This window comes from Saccopteryx bilineata, chromosome 9 (genome assembly GCF_036850765.1).
Source record: "Saccopteryx bilineata isolate mSacBil1 chromosome 9, mSacBil1_pri_phased_curated, whole genome shotgun sequence".
Taxonomy (NCBI): domain Eukaryota; kingdom Metazoa; phylum Chordata; class Mammalia; order Chiroptera; family Emballonuridae; genus Saccopteryx; species Saccopteryx bilineata.
Window position 1 is genome coordinate 27,962,917 of NC_089498.1, and position 26,972 is coordinate 27,989,888.

The following is a 26,972-nucleotide window of genomic DNA, read 5'->3' on the forward strand; positions in this document are numbered from 1 at the left end:
TTCTGTTTCAGGGAGGAATTGAAAAGTATTTCCCTTTATATAACATTCCACTTAGCTCATTCTTTTGCTGTTTCTGAAATGAAATTCCCAAGAGCCACAATTGTGTTAACATTCCTCAGGGTGTTTATTTAACCTCTGAAAGTCTGCCTTGGTGTTTCTTGGGGGGGGGGGGGGGGCGCCATGTTACATTTCAATTTACAAATCCTCACTGTAACTCAATGCCATGATGGTTGCTACTGCTCCTCACAGACTCTTTTAAAGTGCACTTCTAAGTTCCCAGGTGTGAAATTTTGAGACTTGTTTGGAGTTCTAGCAGGGGAGTGCAGCTACTTGTCTACCCTTGACTGAAGAACGGTCTCCTCTCCTCTAGCGAGGAAGGTCGTCCTCTTCAACTGAGTGGCCCAGCTTCGGGAGGGATGCACATGGAGTGGTGAGGGAGGAAGGGGACACCCGCCTAGCCAGCCAGATCAGCCGAATCAACCCTAGTGATCAATGGGGTGACAGATGTCGCAGCCAGGTCACCCTCACATCCATAGGTGTGAAATTTTATATCTGATTCATAGGCTTCTTGATTCATAGTGGGCTGGTCTTATCTGCAAAGCACAAATACCTCTGTCTTTATTGATCAGCTAGAAACAAGCTAGCTTTTTCCCTCTTCCTTATATCATTTTTTTTTTAGGGAATAATATATTGTAAAGCATGGCTATGAAATGGCCTCCAGGCCAAATGTCATTGGGAAAATAGCATTAATTTAGAGGTATCCATTCAGGTACATACAAAAGGCTTCTCGCTACATGCAGGACCTTGGGAAAACAAAGACCTCTCTCCTCATGTCCATTGATTGTTGTATACTGGCAGAGACAACATTTGTACATGTAGCACGTGATAGAAAGTGTTAAATAATGTATGAATGGACAAACCCCAGACAGAATTGAAGGCCACATCTTCTGGGAGATGCTACACCTCTGAAGTTGGTGTTCAATAAACACTCGGGCATGCTGGAGGTGGGTAGTTGCCAGATACTGATGCGAGTTCAGAACAGTCGGCAGGGTTGAGAATGGCAGCGGACGTGTCTGTGGAGGATTCTGATGGAATCCTGGCATCCCTCTGCCCTGCCGATTGGGCTGGTATCACTAGTAGCTTGTTGTATTGGTAGGGACTCAAAGGTCAGGACACTTTGAGAAACAGTTGAGTCTGTTGCCCACACAGATGTCTATCAGTAGCAAGTCAAAGGATCTTTGGTTATGTCTGTCTTTCTGTCAATCACACTAGCATCAACCTTGTAAAAGGTCTAGGGAAAGTGTTTAGTAACGTCAGAAGAGGGAACTATTGCTTATTTTTCAGATGAAGAGCAAGGATTCTTTGAAGCAGGAAGTGTCTTCTGAGTAACTCTCGGGAGATGGAGAGGGTTGTGACATGGAGAATGGGTAGGTGGGACAGACTGAGGGATCCTGTTAGATCCATCTAAGTGGAAAACCAGAGGAGGACAGGAGGCATTGTGTCAGTGTTTGAGCTGGGATCCAAAAGAAATGTGACAGAAGTGTCATGAGATTCTACAGTGTCCAGAAATCTCTATTTTTATCATCGCCATGGATGAGAGTCAGTTTGGAGATAGGCTGAAGATCAAGTATTTTATCCCATCCTGATTGCTTGGTCACATCATGGCCCTGCTGCTCACAGCTGCACAGGGTGTGCATGGAACAACTCTGGGCGGGGCGGGGGGGGGGGGCGCGCGCCAGATACACCGCTATCTGTGTTCAATGCCTGGGCCTGCAGGAGTGTGCATTCCTATTGTCTTGTTCTAAAGACTATGTATTTTCATGACTAAGAGAAGATTTCAGTGGCAGATATCCCTGGATTTGAATTCTGGCTCCTTTAGTTACTGGTAAGAAACCTTTTTGAAACTTCATTTTCTCATCTGTAAAATGGTGATAATATTGTCTACCTTATGGGTTGTGATGATTAACATAGACTATTGACATGTCAAGACCTATCAACAATGTTTTTTTTAGACTAAAAACATATAAATGACCCATGCAGGAAAAATTATAGACCTTTCTCAGTTCATATTTTATAGGCTTTTGTATTGAACGTTCACTCTGATCAGAGTCTCATGGCCCGTTTTATATGATGACAAAACTTCAGGACTCTACCTCTGCTGTTCCAACAGCTCTATGTAGAACAGAAAGTCATATAACAAAGGACTTTTGTGATCAATCAGAACATTCAGGGAACCTTTTCCTAGACTAGCTCCAGTAGTTGCTTAAGGATCTGTACAGATACTAAAAAGTTTTACAAATTCAGATATGGAGCCATTCTCTGGTTGGGGCGGTCCAGGGGGATTCCACAGATGTGGGACTTGAGCTAGCTCTTGAGAGGCCGAGGGCCAGTCAGCACGAGTCCTGTAGACATGGCCAGATGTTCTCTAATCTACAGTGTTATGTTTACCTGTTTTCCCTGCAAGTAGATTTGTTAAATTTTCTTTCTTCTCAGTTGCTCTCCTGGAACTCAGAGCGAGGCACGTCGTAAATAGTCCACACATATTTTACTTAAGTTAATTCAGCAGTTTTGCATTAATCACGTATCAGGTGTGTTGCGAGGTGCCCTGGAAGTCACTCCCGCATTGTGGAGACGAATGAGGCCCACGTAGTGTTGTCCTGCTGGTTGCAGTTGATACAGACACACAAATGACTCATGCTGGGGATGTGGTCAGCTTGTCAGAGACACACAAAGCACTGTTGTTCTTCTCTGTTTTTAAAATTAAGGAGCATTTTACATATAGAGACATTTACCACTTTTATTGTATAGTTCTGAGTTGTGCCACACAGTCATGGAGGCACGATAGTCACCATATTGAAAGTTCCATCACTCACCCCAAATTTCCCCTGTACCCGTTTGTAGTCATTCCTGTCTCTTACACCAAGCCCCTGACAACCATTGATTTTTTTCCCATCCCTCCAATTTTGCCTTTTCCAGAATGTTATATAAATGGAAGTATTCTGTATGAAGGTCTTTTGAGATTGGCTCCTTTCACCTAGTAAGATGCCTGTGTTAGTTATCTGTTGCTGTGAAATTATCCCCCAAACTGAGTGACTTAAAACAGCCAACATTTTTTACCTCACTCTATTAGTTTTCTCTTGCTGTTGTAATAAATTACCACAAAGGTATTGGCTTAAAACAACAGGTATCCAGGGAGTAGGGATATATATCCCAATCAGCATTATATAACCTAATTAAAATATCATAATAGTATGAATAGACTCACTAATATAATGGATCAAAGTCATCTTATTTTAATTTTTAATAGAAGTGGAGTTTAACATGTCGAATCTTGTACTGGTTATTTGGAATTTTGTTTTAGAAATCTAAAAAAAAAATGTCTTTGTCAATATTTCCGTTATTCTCTTAGAATACTTTTGGCTTTGCCCCAGTGGATGAGTCAAATAAAGGGTAAAGGAGAAAGCAGAGGTGACAAGGCCAGTTGTGGACTATTGCAGTGATCGTAGTAAACACATGAGCATAAGAAACATGGACTAACCGTGTTTGTCTCAGCTGGGGTTTCCTGGAGATTAAGCTTGGGATGGAATGTTTGCTTCTGTGATTGAGTGGGGGAGATGTTCTCAAAGAAAGGGGAGGAGGGACACAAGTCACATTCAACTGGAAACTCATTTCAGCCTGATCCTGTAGGGATCCCAGAAGAAAGAATTATACCATAGATCTGGTTCTCTTTTTTTTGGAGAGAACCCTGGGTGTGGGACAAGACTTCTCAGATAGGATGATGGCCAACAGTCAGGACTATTTCCAGGAGAACAGAGTGCTCCCAGCAGGTAGGAATGGGTTTGCTGGACTCCTCACAGACCAGAATCTACGAAAGAAGAAAACAAAAAATCTGTCCCTGAAAGAACTGACTGATAGCATCAACTCTGGAATCCAAATGATACTATTTTTGTTTCCATCTGTCTTTATAGTTTGAACTTTCCTTTTGATATTTTGTAAATATTCATCATCTCAGAGCCTTTTGAATTGCAATGGCTTTTAGTCAAAACGGAGCAAAATGTGCTATTTGAATAATAAAAACCTCATTAAAGTGAGGCTAACAGAATACTTTTCCTTTTTTGCAAGCCAATTAAGTGTCTTTACAATTAAAAAAAAAGTCTAGCACTTTATAGTTTCATATTTCATAAGCCTGTTTTTAATTAATGGAGGTGACAGGTTTTAGGTACAGGGTACATATTTTGCCTCTGGTGTCATGCAATTAACATTAATGAAGAGGAATAAAATTTGGTGAAACAGGAAAGGGTTACCCAGGTCCTCTGTGGGCTCTGCCTCCAGGCCGAAGCCTTTGGTAAGCAAGTTTCCTGCTTGATACAGTTTGCATTTTCTTGACAAAATGTGCAGGCAAGGATAAAGGTGTTATCAAGTGGTTATGATGCCAAAATTCCAAATGCAGAAGCCTGTCTTAAAGACAGGGAACCGCTGAAAAAACAACTTTGAAGAGTTTTTATTTTCTCTTGTGGATAAAAGGGAAGGGTAGAGACAGAGGAAGTAATCACGATTTAACCTGGCAGGTTACCTTGCAGGATACTGGGGCTTGGCTCATTATTCTACTGCTGTTTGAATTTTAAGTTTTATAATTCTAGCTCACTTATAATTATTACTTATCCTTGTGAGTCAACTTTTATATAAATTTTGAATATTTCCTAAGAATCTTAGGAACTTGTCTCATTTTCCTAGAGCTGCTGTAACAGACCAGGATTGTGATGACTTAAAATGACAGAACTTTAGCCTCGTTCAGGAGACTGAAGGGGCAGAATCAAAGTGTGGGCAGGGCTGGCTCCTTCTAGAGGCCCTGAGGGAGAATCCATTCAGTGCCTCGCTGCTAGCTTCTGGTGCTGGTGGGCAGTCCTTGGCATTCCTTGGACTGCCAAGGGACAACACTCTAGTCTCTTCCTTGGACTGTTTAGGGACAACACTCTAGTCTCTGCCTCGTCTTCCCATCTCTTTCTCTAGGTGTCTTCTGCCTTTCTCTTCTTTTGTAAGGATCCTTGTCATTGGTTAGTTCCACCTTAATCCAGGATGACCTCATCTCAAGATTTGAATTTAATAACATTTCCAAGATCCTTTTTCCAAATAACACATTTATGGGTTCCTAGTGGACATACCTTTTAGGGTCCATCATTTAATTCCCTACAGAAGCAGTGGCCAATCAATGGTGTTGAAAGGGGTGGTGGGAGTGGTCTGCCCCATCTGTAGGCAAAATGAGGGAGCATTGTTTGTAGAGAATTTAAAACCAATAGTAAAACTGACTAAAGGTTGCTGTGCATTTTATTGTGATCATACAGTAGTGATCCTAAAAATTATTAATGATTAAATATTTCTCCCTTGAGGTGTGAACTGCTGTCTCAGCACTGCCGCCCTTGAACCCCAGTACTTGGAGACAGGCTTACTGGATGAAATAATGTGAATTTTTCTAATTTTCATAATATATATTTCCAACCTAATATACAGGATTCAGGAATATATTCACCAGCTTTATATAAGATAAAAATATAATAATAATATAAAAACTGCTAATTTAACAGGTAGAAAATATGTTATTTAAATTTTTGCTGTTAGTAGAGTTCAATATGTTGAATCTTGTACTGGTTATTTTGTAATCTGGCTTTATAAATTTTTAAAGTGTCATTGTCCATATGTCTGTAGGACTCAGAAGTTTTTCTTATTGATTTGCAAATATTTTTTGTATATAAAAATACGGATCCTTTATAGCATTGCACAAATTTGTCATTGCTCCTTTTTCCTTTCTTTAGATAACAGATTGTTTTACTTTTTAGAAAGACTTTCCTTTCTGCTTCCCTTTATTGCATAACACTGTTTTTAAAAATCTCATGACTCTTTGGCTATAGTCTTGTAGGAGTTTAAACAAAATCAGATTGTTACAAAAGATAATAGTACAATGAAAAGTTTTTATGAGAAGAACATTGTATTTTTAAGATTAAATGTATAGGAAATTATTTTACTTTCCATAGAGGTATGACCTGCAAGCCACTGGCATGGGTCTGAGTTGCATGAGGAAACCTCACCATCAGTGTCCAGCCCCTGAATTACAGGTGGGATGCAGAAACTCAAAGACCTGGTCATTTGTCTGAAACTGGGACACAATTTCAGATCTTTGAACTATTAATTTAGTATTCCCATAAAGCCTCACCCTTGTCTCTTTTTCTCTTGTTTTGTTACCTAAATTCCTCCAATTTTTTTGTATAAAGCATATTTATTTGAATGCTTCTTTCCTTATTATAAAGACACCTTATTTTAATTATGGGAAAAATAAAGAAAATATGAATAAACTCAGAAAGAAAACAATTTAAGACAATTGATTTTCTATCTACTTCTATAAACAACTACTGTTAACATTTTTGTGTATCCTTCATTACCACTGTGTGTGTGTGTGATCATACAATGATACATAGTTTGTTTTTTAACATGAATATTTTGCAACTTCAATAGATTTATTTGTTATCATTTTAATGGTTGCATAGTATTCTATTTAACAATTTACCTATTGTGCTTTAGTTTAACACTAATTTGTTGTTTTTATGTTACAGTTAAAAACACTGAGCTTGACCAGGCAGTGGCACAGTGGATAGAGCATCAGACTGGGATGTGGAGACCCGGGTTCGATACCCCCAAGGTTGCCAGCTTGAGCACGGGCTCATCTGGTTTGAGCAAAGCTCACCAGCTTGGACCCAAGGTCGCTGGCTTGAGCAAGGGGTTCCTTGGTCTGCCGAAGGCCTACGGTCAAGGCACATATGAGAAAGCAATCAATGAATAACTAAAGTGCCCAACGAAAAATTGATGATTGATGCTTCTCATCTCTCTCCGTTCCTGTCTGTCTGTCCCTATCTATCCCTCTCTCTGACTCTCGCTCTGTCTCTGTAAAAAACAAACAAATAAAAACACTGAGTGGCCTTGGATATATTTTTTCATAAAATTCTTATTAGTACCTTAGGATGATTTCCCACAAGTACAATTTATTTATGAGGATTTAGGATTTTGACTCACAGGAAAGGCTTACCTAATATTTTTTAAATTTTTATTTTGAAACAAATATATATAATATAAAATATCATAAGAGGCTTCTTCTACTTATCTATCCCCAAAGCTCGTTGTTAAAATGTCTATTTGATCTGACTTCAAGAAGGAATGTATTCAAACAACATGAGCCTATCTCTTTAGACAGAGCATTTGTACCTTGGTATGCACCTACTGATGGTTCCCATGTCACCTTTTTACAGCATATTTTCCCTTGATTTCTTGTATTGACTCTAAGGGCTCTTTGAAGAAGCTGACACTTGAACTAATTAAGAAGCATAGATTCAATTAGGTGGTAGGATCTAGGTTCCAACCAAGGTGACCAGCGCATCCCAGGTTTGCTCAGTTTGGCTGGTTTTAGCACTGAAAGTCCTACATTCCAGGAGCCCCCTTCCCCAGGCACCCTGGACAATTGCCAGCTCAAAGTCCAAGCCCTTCCCCATCAGAACGGTTTAAAGATGCAACACATTCTGGGGCATCCCATTTCCAAGTGACGAGAATCTCAAAGATAGTGAAGAATTCTTTGTTCCTGAGGGAGCGTGAGTTATTCCTGATTTTAGCATGTGTATGCCACATAATGTCAGCTGTTTTATTTTCCAGGTCTTTGCATGTGCTGGTATGCAACGCTGCAGCTTTTGCGCTACCCTGGAGCCTCACGAAAGATGGCCTGGAGACCACCTTCCAGGTGAATCACCTGGGGCACTTCTACCTGGTCCAGCTCCTGCAGGATGTCCTGTGCCGCTCTGCCCCTGCCCGCGTGGTTGTGGTCTCCTCGGAGTCCCATAGGTGGGTGAGGATTGCACGTTTTGTCCACTTGTCGCCTTCCTTGCACTAGTGACATGGTCTTCCCTGAGAACTCGTTAGGCTACTCCCAAGGCCCTCTGCCTGAAAACAATTTTCATTTGTCCTACTCTGCAAAGTGTGGCTGCACTCAACCCAGCTTACTTAATTATTCGAGGTGTTTTTTCTGGTGATTGTTGGAGATTATTTTGGGGTTTTGTCCGCAGCAATGTAGACTGTTTTTACAACTCTACTTCAAGCCCCTCATTGATTTTGCTTTGAGATGGAATAATAATTGATTAAATCTGAATGCCTGACCTTTATTGATTTGTCATTCAACAACTTCAACATCTCACCAAGAAGAATGTGCAGTTATTCTAGCAGGAGAAACAATGCAATTAAAGACTGCGAGATGAAATCCAATTGTTTTATAATGAGAAATTAGGGAATTCAATGCAGACATTAGCTGTGTAATTGTAGGAAGGGAAGTACTGTAGTTAGAACATATTAGAAATCTGGCCATGCCTCTTTTGGTTAAAATTCCAATTAAAACATCAGATGGCACCTCTTTTCTGTTACCATTAGGAGAATATTCAATTGACTAAAAAGACATTTGAAAATTTCATCGTATTTTCAGCATATTTGTTTCTGGAGTTGGATAAACAGCTATTTCTCTGAAGAGAAGTCCTCAGGAAAGACAAAGGACTTGCTGGTGGGGCTAGATTAATGCATGTGTGGGAGATTTTTCTGGTGTAGCTGGGAGCTTTCACTCTTAGCAAAGTAGCTGGAAAAAATAATGTGCAAGTGCCTGTTTTTCCCCCTTCTTCTCCGCCTTAAGTCCTGAAATGTTTTAGTGACCCAGAATGAAGCTTATTTGTTAAATCATGCTTCCATAAAATGTAACCCCTGGGACTTGGAAGAGAGAGACCAGCCAAGGGTTAGTCTGAACGCTTTATCACTCCCAAACACAGGGGCTTAGGGTCCAAGTGACATACTGCAGATAGATTTACTTTTACCATTTTAAATTTATGATGGCTGAAATGAAAGGAAAATGCCAAGTAATAATCCTCCCCCGTGTTAAAAGACATGAAACATCTAGTAATTAGGTGGTAACAAAATCTGGACATCCTTATCTTTGCAAATCACACCAGGTCTGTGAAAGAGAGTGGAGTGGCCCTGGGAGGGGGGAGGGAGGCTACCGTGGGGCCGGCGCAGGAGGGCGAGCTCCAGAAATAAATCTGCCAGCCTCAGTCGTTCGCCAGATGTGGAGGACACCACAGGATATGTTTAAATGAGCTGGTATTTAATGGGAGATTATGTCGAATTGTCAGCTGCTCTCCTCCTTTGTAAATCTGTATCTCAAATGGTATTTCATGTGACGTCTTTGTTCTCTCCAGAATGACAGTGTAATTCCTCCCTACCTTGGAGATCTGAATCTTAATTTTATTTAAAAGACTAGTTGGAAGAAGGGGTCTTGGTCTCCTGAAGTAAATCCATTTTCGTTTATAGAAAAGGCCTTCCCAATGTGTGTTACCAGGTGCTCACTCCTGTCACGTGACTGCTCCTGGCTTTCTGACTATCCTTTGCACACTGTAAAGGGCATTCTTACAAAATGTTGATTCCCCCAAGCTGGTTTGTTTATTACACTTTAACTGCCTCCCGCCGCCCGATACCCCATGTGAACACTGGGTGCGCAGGCCCGGGGAAGCGCTTGCTCACTGCTCAAGGACCCGGAGCCCTAAACCGTGTTGTAAAATGGAAGTGTTGATATCTAATTACCTCCATAAACCTTGGCGGATTCTCTTCCTTGGAGTCAAGACCCCCTGTTAGGGGAAAAATAAAGCCCTATGTTTGCAGAAAATATTATACCAGACTGCCCCAAGGCAAAATATTTATTAGTGCTCCTGTGTCTTCACTGCATTTTAGTTACTTATCTGGAGTCTGAGCAAGTGAATTGAGTTTCTGCATACCTAAACTGCATCATATTAAAATGATGTCTTGACTTCCTTGCTGAGAAAATTTTTCAGATAACAATTAAAATAGAAGGAAAAGAGCACCGTGTTGGTTGAACAAGTCTAAACGGCCACAGCTGTGTTGAGTGCCACATTGCTACACACATACACACACACACACACACACACACACACGCCTTCTGATGCAAATTTAATCCTATTCTTTGAACATACTATCTTTTGTCTACATAAAATCCAGCCTAATTACTTTAGTTTGGTCATTTAAAAGTCCCCAGTTAAAAAAAAAGAAGAAAAGGAGCTGTATATATAGAAATACAAGCTAAAGGTCCCCTCAAACAGCCAGTGTTAACGTCCAGGGAGCAAATTTTGACATGTTAGTGTACTGATGGGTGGATCGGTTTATTAAGACATGAATGTTTGGCTTTGTCAGTTTTTCAGCCTGGAGCTAAAGTAGGCAGCCTTTGAAGAGTTGTTTTACTGCCTCTTGAGCTGAGAGGTGAATATGGTCGTTTTTCAGGAAGCCTGCCCTGGCTCAGAGGAATCAGAAGGCTTGCCCACCCTTCCTACTTCCTGCAGGATTGTCAATACTGGCTAATCAGACCTTCAAAATGGGTTTGCTACCCAGGACATCAGCAGGGCAGGAAATCAGGGGTCCTCCTTGGGGGGAAGGGCTACGTGCAGAGGGCGGGCCTGTTGTTTAGCAGCTGTGCTGCCTTGAAACCTTCTTTCGACTTGGTTCCATGTGACTTCTCATCATGCTGTGTGTGTGTGTTGGCCTCATTTTTAGATTTCTAGATTGGGGGCTACAAATCAATGACTTCTTTCTTTTTAGGAATTTAATCAGCGCTTTGTACTTCTCAGTTATGAGATAACTCTGCATTGTTCTTAAAAACAAAAGAACGGGACTCATTCTAAACATTAAAAGGGCCACATGCAAAGTGACACATTCTTCATTCTCTCTAATGAAGAACACAAGAGGAGACTTGAAACAAAGATTGTTTTGCAATAAGTGAGACGTGGTCCTTAGTTTGTTCTCTGACTTTGTATTTAGATCATACTGTGTGTTAAGCATTGTGCTAAGCAATGTGCAAAGGGACAACTGTCTGCCTTCTAAAAATTCATAGTGCAGGCCTGACCTGTGGTGGCGCAGTGCATAAAGAGTCAACCTGGAACGCTGAGGTCCCTGGTTCAAAACCCTGGGCTTCCCTAGTCAAGGCATATATGGGAGTTGATGCTTCCTGCTCCTTCCCCACTTCTCTCTCTCTCTCTCTCAAATGAATAAAAAACATGTTTAAATAAAATAATAATTCGCAGTTCCACATTGGAACCAGGTGAACATATGCCTTGCAGTCTAGTGTGGTAAAGATAGGCACAGTGTGCAGACTAGATGCAAAGGTTGCATGACTTGGTTTGTTACTGATCTTAGAGAGGGTAGCAGGGTTATGGAACACTAATATCATATACAGGGTCCTGGATACTTATTTTCCTTGTAAATATGCGTTTCAGTCTGATTTACATTTTTTCAATCTGTTCTCCAGATTGTTCTAAGAAATCACTATGAAAACCAGCAGTGAAAGAGTTAAATAGGGAGAGCTTCCTGGAAGAAGTGGCACCTGAGCTGCCTTGGGCTAAACAATTATGCCAAAAAGGGTTTTGAACAATAGGTGATGAAAGAAGAGTGGAGAGTGAAGGATGTTATATTTATCTCATACCTTTTAGCTATTGTTTAGTCCTTGAATCTCTTTCCTCCTCAAGTGGGTAGCATTTCCAAGCCATGGTTGTATTTTGGATCATTGGGTTCTCAACTCAACAGTTCCTTTTTGTAACAACTCTTCTGTACTGCCTTATTGCAACGATTTTCCACCTTTTTTATCTCAAGGCACCCGTGAACTAATTATGGTCATCCCTTGCCATATCGTAGTTCACTTTTAGTGGTCTCACTGTATCGTGGATTTTTAACTTATATATCTAATTTTGTATCGCGGATTTTTTGCTATATCGCAGGATTTGGAGGTATATAGGTATTTTTATATATTTATTATTTTAATTTTTTTGCAGTAAAATACGCCAAATATGTGTGGCAAAGGTTAATATCAGTGTGGGAAAGATTTATAAGAGTGTGGGGAGGGTTTATAAAGCCTTAAATATATATAAGTAATAAAATAAATATAAGGTTGCTACTTAGCAGATTTTGCCTATGGTTCTGGAACATAACCCCCCCAATAGATGAGGGACCACTGTACTAAAATTTTACAGCACACCAAAAAATATTCTCTATTTTTTGCCAATCTGACCCAAAAAATAGGCTTAATTTTTATTTATTTATACCAGGTGGCTATTGTTGTGTTAGTGACTGTTACTTTTTTACTTGACTATCTAAGGGGAAAGAGGTCAGTGCCCCTGACTACACAGTGTCAGGTATTGCATGTTTTAAAAATTCTTCTGACACACCATTTGAAAATCACTTCCTTATTACAATGTTGAGCTATGGTTCAGAAGTAATGTAACTTCTTTGCATAAATATATTTTAATTCAATAGGCTAGTTCACTGTAATATAAAGGGAAAAAATAAATGTGAAACAAAAATAGCATATGAGTCCACGTTGTGAATGCTTGGGCAGGACCACAGGAAAGGTAAGTAATCAGATGCGCATGTTCATGCATAAATCATATGGAGTGAGCTGTTCCCCAGTGCAGATGGGTAACAGACAGGCTGCGTTCCAGACCCCAATATCACCAGCACAGAGTTAAGCCTCTGCACCCCTCACCGCAGTCACAGAATCTGAAAATGCATCTTCCTCATTTATACGATTTTGGTGCTACACTCCTAGAAAGTCAGTGAATGTTAAAACTGGGCACAAATGTAAAGCGCAGTCAGGCTCTGGGCTCAGATAATTATAATATATGCAGGCTTTTCAGCAGCATGAATGTCCAGTGCAGCGAGCCTCCCTGAGCAAGACTCCACCTGCGTTGCGGGACATCGACCATCCCGGCCCCGCAGGCAATCATTATGAGAACCAGGAAAGGGCTCCCATACATTTTTCAATTTCCCGCTAAATTCCACTGCCTTAAAGGATTGAGCTCTGAAGTCTGGGCTGTTCCTGTAGCCGGGGGACCTGGAAACAGGCAGCCAACGGTTAGTTTCAATGTCCCTTTGCCATATCAGTGATGGTGTTCTGACCCTCAGCTTTGTTTATGACTTTGGAGCAGTGGTGTCATTTAACATCAGCGGTTGGATGGCACTCACTGAGCCCTGGAAAAGGAATATTTAATTTCCATTAAAACATGCTTTTCATCTTTCCCTGTGATGCTTTGTTTGGTTGTAGTTAACCAAACTGCTCATATTAAGGAATAACCAGATTATTCCATAATTTTCATTTTACCTTATGCCTGTTGTCTTCCCCAGCAGTTATCTAGGTCAGTGGTTTTCAACCGCTGGTCCGATTGTAGGCTCTATAATCTTCCCACCACAACAGGGTGGTTAACTCTTTTGTAGACCGGCATCAGTCCATGGACTGGCGGTTGAAAACCACTGATCTAGATAACTCTTGTTATGCTTCCTTATTGCTCAGTGCAAATGCTCAGAGCTAATTTAATGAAGCAAACTAGATCCTTAACAAAAATGGGAACATCACCTAGAAAACTCCTTTTGTTATTATCCATTTTTTAGAGGACAGTCATTACTTTGTTATTTAAAAAAAGAGAGAGAGAAAGAAGAAAGGAAAAAATAAAGAAAAAGAGAAAGAGATAAAGAAAGAAAGGGAGAGAGAGAGAGAAAGAAAAGAAACAAACAGCTGGTGTTTAACGACTCTGTCAGACCCAATTATAAAACATCAACTACTTACTTTGATTTGTGTGTATCCATGCCATGGGTATACTTAAAAACATTAGACTCTGCCAGAACTCATTTTGGCTTTGTTTATATTTGTCTTTTAAACGTAGAAGACTATTGATGGCACCTCACCAAGGTTGTAACCCCTTTATAATCATTAATTTTTAATCTGGAAAAGAGTCTTGGAGGCAGCAAGACTCATCTATATATTTACATGGATGCTCAAATGAAAATATACAGGACTCAAGCGTTGGCTAAAATAACCCAGGAAAATCCTGTCAAAGGTTAGGAATGTGATAGCTTTCTGCTTCCAAAAGCAGCAGCCCTTTATTTAAGATGCTTTTCCATTTAATTTAATTATCCTTGAACTTCCTGTTGAAGGTTCTGAACAATATATGTTAGAGGTGGATGGTGTGTTTAGCATGTTAAAACTGATTCATTTGGGCCTTGATTAAAGTCTGTCTTTGGATCCAGTTGGTTTATATTGTTAAATCAATTGTCTTTTTTAAATGGTGACTTTGTTTCAAAGTTTGCATAGTTGAGTTTTCAATAGTCTCTGTGTAGTTCTGCAGATTTCCAATAAAAATAAGAAAGCTCTATCAGACATCAGAGGTTGGCTGCTTCCTGTCATATATTCTGTTTTTTTTTAATTTATTTTAGATTTACAGATATTAATGATTCCTTAGGAAAACTAGACTTCAGCCGCCTCTCTCCATCTAAAAATGACTACTGGGCCATGCTGGCTTACAACCGGTCTAAGCTCTGCAACATTCTGTTCTCCAACGAGCTGCATCGCCGCCTCTCCCCGCGAGGGGTCACATCCAACGCCGTGCATCCTGGGAACATGATGTACTCCTCCATTCATCGCAACTGGTGGGTGTACACGCTGCTGTTTACCTTGGCCAGGCCTTTCACCAAGTCTATGGTAAGTGAACGGCTCCTATCGCCACAGATGCCATCATTGTGCCTTCGTGGGAAGGGTCCTAGGGAAACCGACTCTTGTTTTTCTCAGCCTCTCGCCTCTGGTGATGATGACTCAGGTCTTGATGATCACATCATCATGTCAATAAGGAAGGTCCTTGAACACATTTCCGTTGACTTTAGATTGCATCGGTTCCTAAAGGTGTACTGGAGGGCTAGATAGAAGATGTGGTGTTTCAACATTGTGTTAGTCTGGTAACAGTCTTGATGATGATGATTGGTTTTCTTTTGATGTGACCTTTTTTATTACTGTTCAGAAAGTGCAGTCCTTGGAAACTGGGTTTTGTGTTAGTAGGTAAAAAATAAGAATTTGTCACTAATGAATTATCAGCTGGTATGATTCCTTTGTTTCCACTGAGAGTCTCTCTGATATTCTAAATTCCTTCTTTAATGGATATTAACATCTCTTGGGGTACACTGCATTGGCTAGAAGTGCATTTTATTCTTTCCTTTCCCAAAAATGAATCTTTTTGGCTAAATCACACTACTGGAAAATGTTCACAAAGGTAACTATGACATTTTTACATTTTTAATGGTCATATAACAACTGTATCTAGAATCTTCCTCCATGAAAGCATTGCAGTAAAAAGTAACTTGAATGAAGAACATGCATTTTATATAATATATCTGGTATAGTATTTTTCTTAACCACAGATTTTAATCTGATTATTTAGTATGGTAGCCACTGGCCTCATATGGATATTAGACCCTTGAAAAAATGGCTTATATAAATAAACAATTTTAAATTCTGTTTAATTTTAATTAGTTTCCGTTTAAATAGCTGCATGTGCCTCCTGGCTGCCCTGTTGGAAAGCGTGGTTCAGTAATGTGCCCAGCACAGTGTCGGCTGTGTGGCAGGTGTGCAACACTTCCTGCCAGGATGGGGGCTTTTCTTGTTGTTGTGAATATTGCCTTAGTATTGACCAGTATTTTCCAAAATGTAATTGCTGTTATGGATACACAGGTCATGAAACTAAAGAACTCTGTAAATTAAGTCTGGTGGTGGTGGTTGGGGGCAATAACCTTCTCCCAAAGACCTAGGGAGAGGTCATTGGCAAGGCAGGAAGGGTGACTAGGAAGAGAGAGCTTCATTCTCCAACCTGTACATCTGGTCCCCATGGAAGCCATTGTGAGTAGACTTTTCATGTTCCTGTCCCAAGTGATTGGAAAACAGCATCTTTTAAATGTCACAAATATACTTTTTTAGGTAAGCCTATTAAGTAGGAACACTATGAAATATGTAGCTAAATTTAGATTCTTAGGAAAATTCTAATGCTGTCTTCACATATTTAGGTATTTGGTGGTATTTCTTAGCCATCAGAGTTCTATATTTCTATATGAATAGCTTCATAAAGAGGTGGAGCGGGAACTCTGGACTTGTCAAACTCATAGCCAATCTCTTTCCTTTCATAAACATTTAGGACTCTTTTTTGTTTTTTGTTTTTGTATTTTTCTAAAGCTAGAAACGGGGAGGCAGTCAGACAGACTCCCGCATGTGCCCAACCGGGATCCACTTGGCACGCCCACCAGGGGGCGATGCTCTGCCCATCCGAGGCATCGCTCTGTCGCGACCAGAGCCACTCTAGCGCCTGGGGCAGAGGCCAAGGAGCCATCCCCAGCGCCCGGGCCATCTTTTGCTCCAGTGGAGCCTTGGCTGCGGGAGGGGAAGAGAGCGACAGAGAGGAAGGAGAGGGGGAGGGGTGGAGAAGCAGATGGGCGCTTCTCCTGTGTGCCCTGGCCGGGAATCGAACCTGGGACTTCCGCACAGCAGGCCGACACTCTACCACTGAGCCAACCGGCCAGGGCCAACATTTAGTACTCTTGAGTTTTCAGATCAGGAACCAGCGTTGAGTGTATACCTGGGGTTACTGTATTTCACTGGTGGGATAGACTGGGCTTATTGGAAAAGTCACCACATGTTTTATCCTTCTCTGTGTTGCTTATCGTTGCGTCTATCATGATAAGACTTTTGTTTCATGGATGTGTACTTCCGCTGTTGTAATGCAAACATATTTTTGTAAATAAGCCGTGCAGTTGCGTTCCCATTCCTACCGCATGTAAAAGTTGGATTTCTAAATGCTCATGAGGAAGCTTTGTAAGATGCAGTGTCTCTGTCACCAGATGGCTTGTCATCTCCCCTGGATTTCACCCCAGAGGAAGTGTTTTCCTTTTGACTGGAGTATATATTTCATTATACAAGGTCAAGGAAACTAGAAACATAACCCGGCCTTGTGCTCGGAAGCCCTGCCTTTGCTTCTCTACTCTAGCCTGCTCCCTTAAGTATTAAACAGCAGTATTGTAATATCAATGTCCCTTTTTTATTTGCTGTGACTTGCTGTGACTATGGTGATTTTAGTTACAGTAATTAGGTCACTCTTCATGGAGTCAGGCTATTTTAAGTGCCTCTTTAAGGAATATTGTTGCAGATCAGTAATTTTACAATTGGATGTTCTTGTGCAACTTTATTAAATGCAATCTGTCTTTTAAATGTTGTCCTTTTACAGTTATACATTTCTAATTGTTGCTGTAAATGCATTATCACTTCGAAATTAATTAATTTTTCCATTTTGGCTGCCTGCAGTATAATAATCACTAATGAGAAACTCATAGGGATTAATTCTCAGCACAGCGACCCCCACTGGTAAAGCCATGTCTCTGCCACCTTTTCCTTGTGAGGTCTACCAGACAGGAGGACCCGGGGTCCTGGGGAGGAAGCTGTGTCCTCCCTTCATCCAATTTATGATAAAATAAAAATAAAAATAGATAAAATGGGAATAGGATTATTTTAATATTTAAAAAGATGCAGGATTCTTCAACTAGCAGCTTTTGAAACATCTCAAAGGAAACTGGAGTTTGCTGGGAGCTTTTAAATCATGAAGTCACATACATCCTGTGTGCATTATATGTTCATTTTCCTGTTTCTGTGCGATTTTCTGTCTCTTTTGTATGCCATTAAAATATTCTAAAGTTATATTTTGCATATCTGTGCATGAATATATGTTGTGTGTATTATATGATATATACATATTGCTTTATGGGGCTTACATCACAAAAGCAGGCATATAGCATTTTCAAGGATAATTTTGGCTATCAGCAACTGTTGCCCTGTGTGATGTGATGCCTTTAGATTCCTGGCATAGACTCAAGGAAGATGCACCTTGGTAGTGTAGGCCAGACACCATGATGCTGTATGTACCAGCATATGGAGCTGCATGTATCTCACCACCCTTACACCATGGTAGAATTACTATCCTTATTTTGCATTTAAAAGTGCAGAAGATTGACCCAACTTGTTCAAGCAAGTGGCATTTCAGCCTCAACCTTTGCATCTATTCCCAGTGGCACTTTCTCTGTCAAGTGCTCCACAGTGGCCCTGCCATGTACATCCCATTGCGCAGCTGTTTTCTTCTTCACGTGTTTGAGAGAGCCTTCATGAAAGGGGCCCTCTGCCCCTCCATTTTTTCCCTCCACGTCAGCTTTCAGTTCTGGTAAACAACGTCTTAGCTGGAGTTCTAAGTCAGAGCCAGCCCTTTGCGGATCAGTATGTAAATTTGAAGCTAAGCACCATCACGTGCCTCTTCGGGTGTTTTGTGCAACCAAATATTTGTGTTGGCAGGTAACAGGAGAAAGAATATCATGTGTTAGGGTAGCAAGAGCTTAGCAGATGTTTTAGGGAACTGCATTTTCAAGTCATTTTACATTAAAAACTAGCTCGAGTTTGTAGAACTTTTGAAACGATTGGGTTACGTTTCCTGTGGCCCTGTACAGCCAGGCACTGTGCTGAGCTTTAACAGATGTGCAGCGGCTCTGCTAATGGATGGGCCTGCAATGCCGGCTCTGTTGCAAAGTTATAATTTAAACTAGAAAAAGCACAAGATGTCATTCTTCTAACCTTCGGGAAAGCCAAGCCGGGTAATTCTGCCCTTGAATAACCTGCTGTGGGGTGATTTATACTTGGACAATTTAAAACATAATGAAGGAGATAATAGATGTTGATTTGTTCTTTAAATTAGTATTTTAGAAAAATACTTCTCCCCCCCTTTAAATACCTGCAGCTGACTGCACTCTAGATGCTATCAAGGGCAAACAAACCCCCTTGAATCTCTTGGCACACCGGAGTAGAAAGCAGGGCCTTTTTTTTGGTCGGGAGGAGGAAATATGATTTTCAAAGTAGAAATTTCAGCATATTCTTTATTAATCTAAATATTTTGAGACTCCCGAGTGAGGGCTGATTCTCCGGCTGCCTTGCTCTCGCCATTCCAGCTATGTTAGAAAAGGAGACTCCGAGGACCCTCTGTGGTCGGCCCACACCGCAGCACTCCGCAGACCCCCAGAGAAGGGCCTGGCGGCCCGGCCCCACTTCTTGCGGAGACCGCATCCCTGCAGCCGCAAATATTCTCCCTCCTTCCCAGTGTTATCATTAGCATTGGTTTTATTAGTCAGGTCTCAGTTCTGGCCAGAGTTTTACTATTCACAGTGTTTGCTCAAGTCAGAATCCAAGGGATATGGTGGGGCGAAAAAGAGCGAAGGGTTTGGAATCATTCGGTCTGTATTCACAACTCAGCTTTTTCCTCTATTTTAGTTGTATAATTTTGAATCATTCAGCCTCTCTGAGGCTCATTTTTTTTTATATTAGTGTACATGTTTTGGGCTGTGAGTTACTAAGATGTTGTTAAAAATGGTTGGAATAATCAAGATTTGTTTTTCTCAGGAATCCAGGATCCCCCAGGCAGCCAGGGCTGTGTTTGACTATGGTATAGGCAGCTCCTTTGCGATTGTTTTGCCTTTTTCCTCATGCTTACAATATGACTGCAGCAGCACCAACCATTGCATCCTCCAGGATAAGGTCTAAAAACAGGATGGGAGGGATAGAGCCCCTCCTTGCATGCCTCTGTGTCAAAATTATCTTGCTTAGAAGATAATTTTGCCTCTCAGCTCCCATGGGCCAGGACTGAGTCACTTGTTCATCCTGGGTGTAGGAATAGTTGGGAAAGTGCGTTCCTGGTATTTTGTCTCTAGGGTGGGAGATGGGATCTGACAACAAAGAAAAAGGTTGGAATAACAGCTTTTGAACAGGCACCGTTGAGTCGGTGTGCATATAGTTTTGTTACTCTCAAGTAGGAATGCCATCTACTTTATAAGAGCCTTTATATACTTTATAGGGCCTACTCTCAAGTAGGAATGCCACCTACTTTATGGGGCCATTGTGGACACAAGTGAGGATTGAATGGAAGGCACCTGGGCGAATCTGGTCCCTTCCTCTCAACTAGTTTTACCTCTAGCCACTGTCAGCTTCATTCTTCTTTCTTGTTCAGGGTGTTGAAGCATACATAGTGTTCTTTAGACCAGTGGTCCCCAACCTTTTTTGAGCCACGGACCGGTTTAATGTCAGAAAATATTTTCATGGACCAGCCTTTAGGGTGGGACGGATAAATGTATCATGTGACTGAGACACGTGTCAAGAGTGAGTCTTAGACGGATGTAACAGAGGGAATCTGGTCATTTTTAAAAAATAAAACATCCTTCAGACTTAAATATAAATAAAACAGAAATAATGTAAGTTATTTATTCTTTCTCTGTGGACCGGTACCAAATGGCCCACGGACTGATATCGGGCCCACTGCTTTAGACCATGCCTTTCGTCCACTCTTAGTTACTTTCTACTTATCCTTCAGACTCATTCCAAACTACACTTCAAGGAAGAATTAGATCAAGATTTGCTCAGAGCTCCCCATCATGTGGTTTCGCAAGAGCCAGTACCTATAATACTGTCTGATGCACAAAGCATTTCATAAACGTGCTGAATGAATGAATGAAGGGCCCCTGGAATTTCTCCTTCATAGTGTTGAACACAAATGATATTTAGGAAAATAATTTCTCTAGTTTTACCGTATTTTTTGCTCCATAAGACACACCTAACCATAAGACACACCTAACCATAAGACACACCTAAGGTTTTAAGGAGAAAAATAAAAAAAAAAAACATTCTGAACCAAATGAGATGTTAAAATATTTAATAAAATACCATATTTTTCACTCCATAAGACGCATGGGTATTTTCCCCTCCACTTTTAGGGGGAAAAAGGTGTGTCTTATGGTGCGAAAAATACAGTGTATTTAATGTCTGTCTCTCACTCTCCTGAAAGTGCAGTTTTTTGCCTTCACACCACTATATCCTGGTCCATAAAGTAAATGCTCGGTAAATATTTGTAAATGAATAAATGAAAGATGATTAGGTGCTTAATGAATGACAGCCATTAATTTATTCCTTATCATTAGTCTCCCTGACATGCAGAGGTTTGCGTTCAGAATGGATAGATAAAGAAATGGAGGAGTCTAGGGGACCTGTCCACATTCACAGAGCTAGTACATATGGGGGCTGGGACCAGAACCAAGGGCCCCTGAGACTCCTGGATCAAGTGACACCCGGGGGACCTACCTAGTGCTGTGTGTAGGGAAGGAGAATGTGTTAGCAGAGAACAATGTGGCTTAGGAAAGCGAGGATAAGCTTGAGAGCTGGGCAGTTCTCAGATCAAACTCCAGCCCCAGTCCATGTGCTTAGGCACGTTTCATAACCTGATTAAGGTTCTTGTGTAAAACTGGGGTATTACACCTACTTCATGGCCTTGTGTTGACCCTTGAAGGAGATCATGAATGTGTAACATGTAGAATGTCCTAGAGTCTCAGTAGATATTAACTGGTATTGTTATTATTGACTTGTGTTGAGAATGAAAGATCGTAACTATATAGGAATCAGGACATGCTAGGTACTCAATAAACATTTATTATTGTTGTTGTTACTGTTATTTTTGTCGTTATATATTCAGACAAGAAAAAGTTCATTCATCTTCCCGTTGCTTATAGACTCCTGTTCTAATGATGATGGCTCTTGGCTGTCACAGAAGGTCTCTTTCTCCCTGTGAACATTAAGTGTAAAAACAGCATATCCAAGTCTAAGTAAGCACTGAGGCCACATGCAGAATGGAAACTAGAATGAGATGGGCTTCCACAGTGCATAATATAAGTCCTCCTGGCTGCTGTTTAAATCCACCAACAGTACACCTTAGCTTGGAGGAGAGATTAGCCCTTTCTTGTTAAAAACAAAGAGAAGGGAAATGTGTCTGGCTTTGTGAGGCCACAGCATCTCATTGCTCTATTTTCTTTGCCTTGCTTATTAGTGTTTTAAGTCTGGTCAGGCCTTTGTTCCCAAATGAGCACCCGAGAGGAGAAACAAGTGACTATCTGGCCTTAATATGCGTGACAAATTATTTAATGAACATTTAACCAAGACTTGAAATTCTCCCAGTTTTATCTTCCTCTTTTCCTTTTCTCCTGCGTCCCCGCTGGCATTTCGGTAATGCTGTGCCTCCTTTTAACTCTCTTTCGGGCTCTTTTATTACTTTTAAGTTAGTGGTGCCTCCTTTGATCCTCCCCCTTCCAGTTTCCTTTTCTCCAATTTCATACTTCTTTCCAGTGATTTTTGGCTGCAGCACAGCTGAGACACTGGAGGCCAGCACGATTAAACATATGCCAGGACTTTGTGTTGCCCCACAATGATGTTTCTGAAATGTTTCTCCTGTGAACCTTGATTCTTGTATAACTTGCTGGGCACGTTGATTTTTCCTTGTGAGGTGGAAGGTAATGTTTTTCTGTCAAAAAGAAAGAGAACTTGAATCTGGAGTTCTGAACTATTCAGAAACTAAAATCCACACCTTCCCCTACCCCTTCTTATTGAACTAAGGTTAATGAATACTTTGAAAATCAGCCAAGGATATGTCCTCATGTTACATGAGAACCTACTAAGTGCCAGGCTCTGTGCTCATGGGCTTATGTCTTTATATTTTGTCTTAAGCAATGCGAGCTTTTAGAGTTTGCTGTTGATAAAGGAGGGTGTGTCTCTGAGCACGTCACTTACCCTGTGTGAGCCTCGTTGTCTTCTCTGTAAATTGAGTCAGTTAACCAAGTCTAGCTGTCCCATAGGTTGGATTTTATATGACAGTATAATTCAAAAGGACACTGAAAAAGACGAACACACGTTCACACTTTTGATTCTGAGAACTGTGGATGGGGAATACATCCACCAACCTCAGTCATCTCCCTCATTTCATAAGAGAAGAAGAATTGTAATGGCAGAAACTGCACAGGACATGACTGTGGGACACGAAGCAGTGCTTTCGATGGAATACATTCAACTTCAGGGACAGTTCATTACACTGTCACTGTTGCTGATGCTGTCCTTGTTTAGGATGCTGGCCTTCCCCTTGAGTGTACCTGGCCTAGAAGATTCCAAAGGGACTGTTTCAGCTCAAAAGTCTGCTGAGAATATTATTAGTCCAGGTACCAAACTTTCAGGAAAGTTAATTGCTTCTCAGTTGGTTCAGTAGTGAGTCTGGAGTGAGGCCGTCTGTGCAATGCAGAGCCCTCGAGACTCTCCATAGTGGAGCAAAGGGACGTAGTAATGCAGCTTTAAGTCAGGATGTAAGCCTGATTTTACATGACAGTATAATTTGACCTAATGTATAGGGTTTTTTGCCCTCACATTCACCTATTTCATCCTGTGCCTTTTTATTTTATTTTTTTCTTAATTTTTCTGAAGTGAGAAGCAGGGAGGCAGAGAGACTCCCACATGCGCCTGACCAGGTTGCACCCAGCATACCCACCAGGGGGCGATGCTCTGCCCATCTGAGGCGATGCTCTGTTGCCATTGGGAGCCATTCTAGCGCCTGAGGCAGAGGCCATGGAGCCATCCTCAGTGCCCCGCCAACTTTGCTCAGGTGGAGCCTTGGCTGCAGGAGGAGAAAAGAGAGACAAAGAGAAAGGAGAGGGGGAGGGGTAGAGAAGTAGATGGGTGCTTCTCCTTTGTGCCCTGGCCAGAAATCGAACCCAGGACTTCCACACACCAGGCAGATGCTCTACCACTGAGCCAACCAGCCAATGAGCCTGTGCTTTTTTATAAATGTGGCACCCACTACTTATCTTGCCATTTCTGTGGGTCTGAAACCCGGAGTGACCTAACTGGGTGGGCCTTGTGCTTTAGAGTTGACGCGCAGGATGCAGTCACGGTGTCAGCCAGGCTGTAGCCATCTCCAGGCCCAGCTGCCAAGGGCCCACTCTAAGCTCCCGGGCTGGCCGGCAGGGCTCAGCTCCTGTGGCCCAGTAGGATGGGGATTTTGGTTCTTCTCTGGCTTTTAGCTGCAGGGTCTCTCTCGGTTCCTTGCCACATAGGCCTCTTCAGCATGGCAGTTAACTCGATCAAAGTGGGTAAGCCAAGAAGGAAATAGTCTACTAACAGGACGGAAGTCACAGTCCTGTGTGAGCTCACCACCATGGTGATGTCTCATTACTGGGTCTGGCCAATTCATGGGAAAAGGATTTCACAGTGGTGTGAACACCAGGGGCCAAGAAGCATTGGGGCCCATCTTAGCGGCTGCCTGTTACTCTTTAGAAGTTCAGTTTGGTTTTTCTCTTTTGTCTTTTTTTTTTTTTTTTGTATGCCTTTTGGTAGGCTGTATGGTGGCAGATTTACTGATAGGCTTTGCTGTTTCCTGGCTTGAAGCCATAGCGTTGGCTACTCATTTAGCTCTGCCGCATTCTGCTCCCATTTGCATTCTTTCTGTGTTCTTGTCCTCCCTCTCTCTGTGCTGAGAGAGAGACCAGATGCACTCCTTTTGTTTCTTCTGTACTTATGCCTTTCAGCCTCGTGATGGGCGATAAGATTTAGTCCTTTAATAAGGAATTTTATGCAGAGAATAAAGAAACGTGTGGGTTAGGTTTCCTGAAGTCCACTCTTTGTTTTCCTGCTGCTTTAGCAGAATGGGCCGTGTTCATCCCTGGCCTGCATACTCCTTCTAAGGAAACATGGACTACAGCCACGTTTTGATCTGAGTTTCAAAAACTGGTCAGAGACCCTGGACTTTTCTTTTTTTTTTTCAAGCCGTAAAGGTTGTTAAGGTTCACTGGTCATATTAAAGCCCGTGTAGACTATTACTCCAGACTATGTATATAGACTTTAGGATTTGTTTGTTGTTATTGTTATTTTGGGGTGTGTTTTATTAAGAAGAATCTAAGGGGGGGGGAACCTTTTAATTTGCAATTGTCAGAGAATATTGTAGAGATTGATTTGGAATGCTGAAGCTTGGTTTTCGTGTGATAAAGCCAACTCCTGTTAAAATATATAATAAGGAAAGTAGCTTGTGTAATACTAGTCTAATTTCCCCTGTGAAATGTCAGGCTCTGTTCCCGAGCTGGGGCTTTTTGCTTCTGCACGTTGCGCTCCGTATAGAATCAGCATCACCTGAGACATTTCATCCTTGAGTTGCATACGATGGGGCCTCTTTAATCATTTACATTTCGCAAAAAAGAAAGTGAAATATTCTTTAAGAAGCCAAAGTAATCCACGGGAATGTATGGTGTTTGTTCAGCTGGATATCTTATTTATTTGAAGTACTGAGAGAAATCTCTTCTGACTGCTCAAAAAAGGGAAGAATAAACATTAAGACTGTCCAAGTAATTTGAGCTAGAAAGTCCCTCCTTTCACAGAAATGTTATAAAAAGTATATTCACTAGATCCAAAAAAAATACCGTGTATCTACTACTGAGACCTGCATAATGTTTTCTTAGTATTCTCACTCTTTAAAAGGGGGGAAAAAAACAACAACCATAAAATCTGGGGATGTAAAAAAAAATTTTTTTTTTGATATTTTATTTTGCCTAGGCAGGTGAATACAGTAAGTCTGTTTTTCCTTCTCAGGACATAACATTTCTTGTTGGCTTTTGTGCACGCTCTGTGTCATGTGTCCCTTTGTTGATTCTCCATAACCATCCATAAGAGACCGAGAAATGGAATTAGCGTGGATGAACTCTTGATATTTACCCTGAACACATTTCATATAAAGGCAGCATTAAGACATTCAAAAGAAAAAAAAAATTATTTCAAAAGAATTAAGTTCTGGAGTATACCCAGCCTGGAAAGGAATATAGCTTTCTTCTCTTTCGCTTCTCTCTGTCCCACCCCTGAGGAATGAGCTGGCATATTTCCTGGGGGCGGAAGGGTCTTTTCTCTGCTGCGGTTCACTTTGCCCTGCAACTCGAGCTTGTTCATCTCCTCTTCCAATGCCACGCTCCCTCATTGCCCGGCTCAAAGCTCTGCTGGATTCGTATATTTAAAAAGCTAAAAATGAAGTTTCTCTTTGTCAAAGTCCACCTGACTGCTGCCACACCCATGGGCTTCTGTGTAAGGAGAAAAGCGGACGTGTTTTTGATGCGGTGTGGGGGGTTCCAAATGAGTTTTCCCCCGAATAAATGTATGTTCTGTAGGTCTAGAGGACACGGACAGCCAATAGTAACAACAAAAACAGCCCACGTTTATGAGGACTCACTGTGCCAGGTGAGCCCCGCTCTAAATACTCTATGTGTGTGAACTCACTTTTTCCCACAGCCCACTATCAACAGTGTGAGGTGGGGCGGGGCTGAGAAGAGCACGTTGATCTGTTTTGTTGAAGAAAAACACATTGTCGATGTAGCAGAAACCCACACGTGGGCTGTGAAGTTGAAGAAACCAGGCTCTGAATCCCAGCCTTTCCTTTTAGAGACCCCCATCCTCACGGGCAAGTCACAGTATTGGGCCGTGAGTTTTCCTTTCCTTTATAAAACAGATAAAACAGAAAAAATGGTTCTCTGTTTTGGATTGTTGAAGGATTAAGGAGGCCCAGCTCAACCCTAGGGTGAGAGAACACGCTCCAGAAATACTAGTTTTCTTGTTATCCTACCAGTCAATGTAAACTTTCCTGAAAAAAAATATACTGATATCTAAGGACATAAGGCAAGTTTTTGTCAAGGATGTTATCTATTACATGACCCCAAAATAATATTAAGTGATGCCACTGCAGGTGAGAAATACCCTAGTGCCTGAGGCAGAGGCCGTAGAGCCATCCTCAGCGCCCGGGCCAACTTTGCTCCAGTGGAGCCTTGGCTGCGGGAGGGGAAGAGAGAGACAGAGAGGAAGGAGAGGGGGAGGGGTGGAGAAGCAGATGGGCGCTTCTCCTGTGTGCCCTGGCTGGGAATCGAACCTGGGACTCCTGCATGCCAGGCTGACGTTCTACCGCTGAGCCAACCAGCCAGGACCCCACACAGCTTCTTAATCCCACTCCACCAAAAGCAGCTTTATCTTATACTTTAGAGCATATTTATGTACTATCCATGTTCAACAAGAGAGATTATTTTGTGTAAAACTATCTGAAAAAAAAGTGGATATATTATTGAAACCATTTTGTCTTCAGAATTCACCCTTTATTCAATTTTTAAAAAATATGATT

The 26,972-nt window shown here is 41.4% G+C and overlaps 1 protein-coding gene and 1 non-coding gene across 6 annotated transcripts in view; one reads left to right on the forward strand and one right to left on the reverse strand.

Annotated features, from left to right (window-relative positions):
* WWOX (WW domain containing oxidoreductase) overlaps positions 1–26,972 on the forward strand; it is a 1,016,165-nt gene that overhangs the window by 281,311 nt on the left and 707,882 nt on the right. For all 5 annotated transcript variants that reach the window (XM_066242858.1, XM_066242857.1, XM_066242856.1 and 2 more), the window contains exons 7-8: positions 7,693–7,878; positions 14,338–14,602. In XM_066242858.1, coding sequence (XP_066098955.1) covers positions 7,693–7,878; positions 14,338–14,602 — 451 coding nt within the window. The remainder of the gene's footprint in view (positions 1–7,692; positions 7,879–14,337; positions 14,603–26,972) is intronic.
* TRNAS-GCU (transfer RNA serine (anticodon GCU)) lies at positions 16,389–16,464 on the reverse strand. Its single transcript has one exon. It is a non-coding gene; the product is annotated as a tRNA-Ser (tRNA).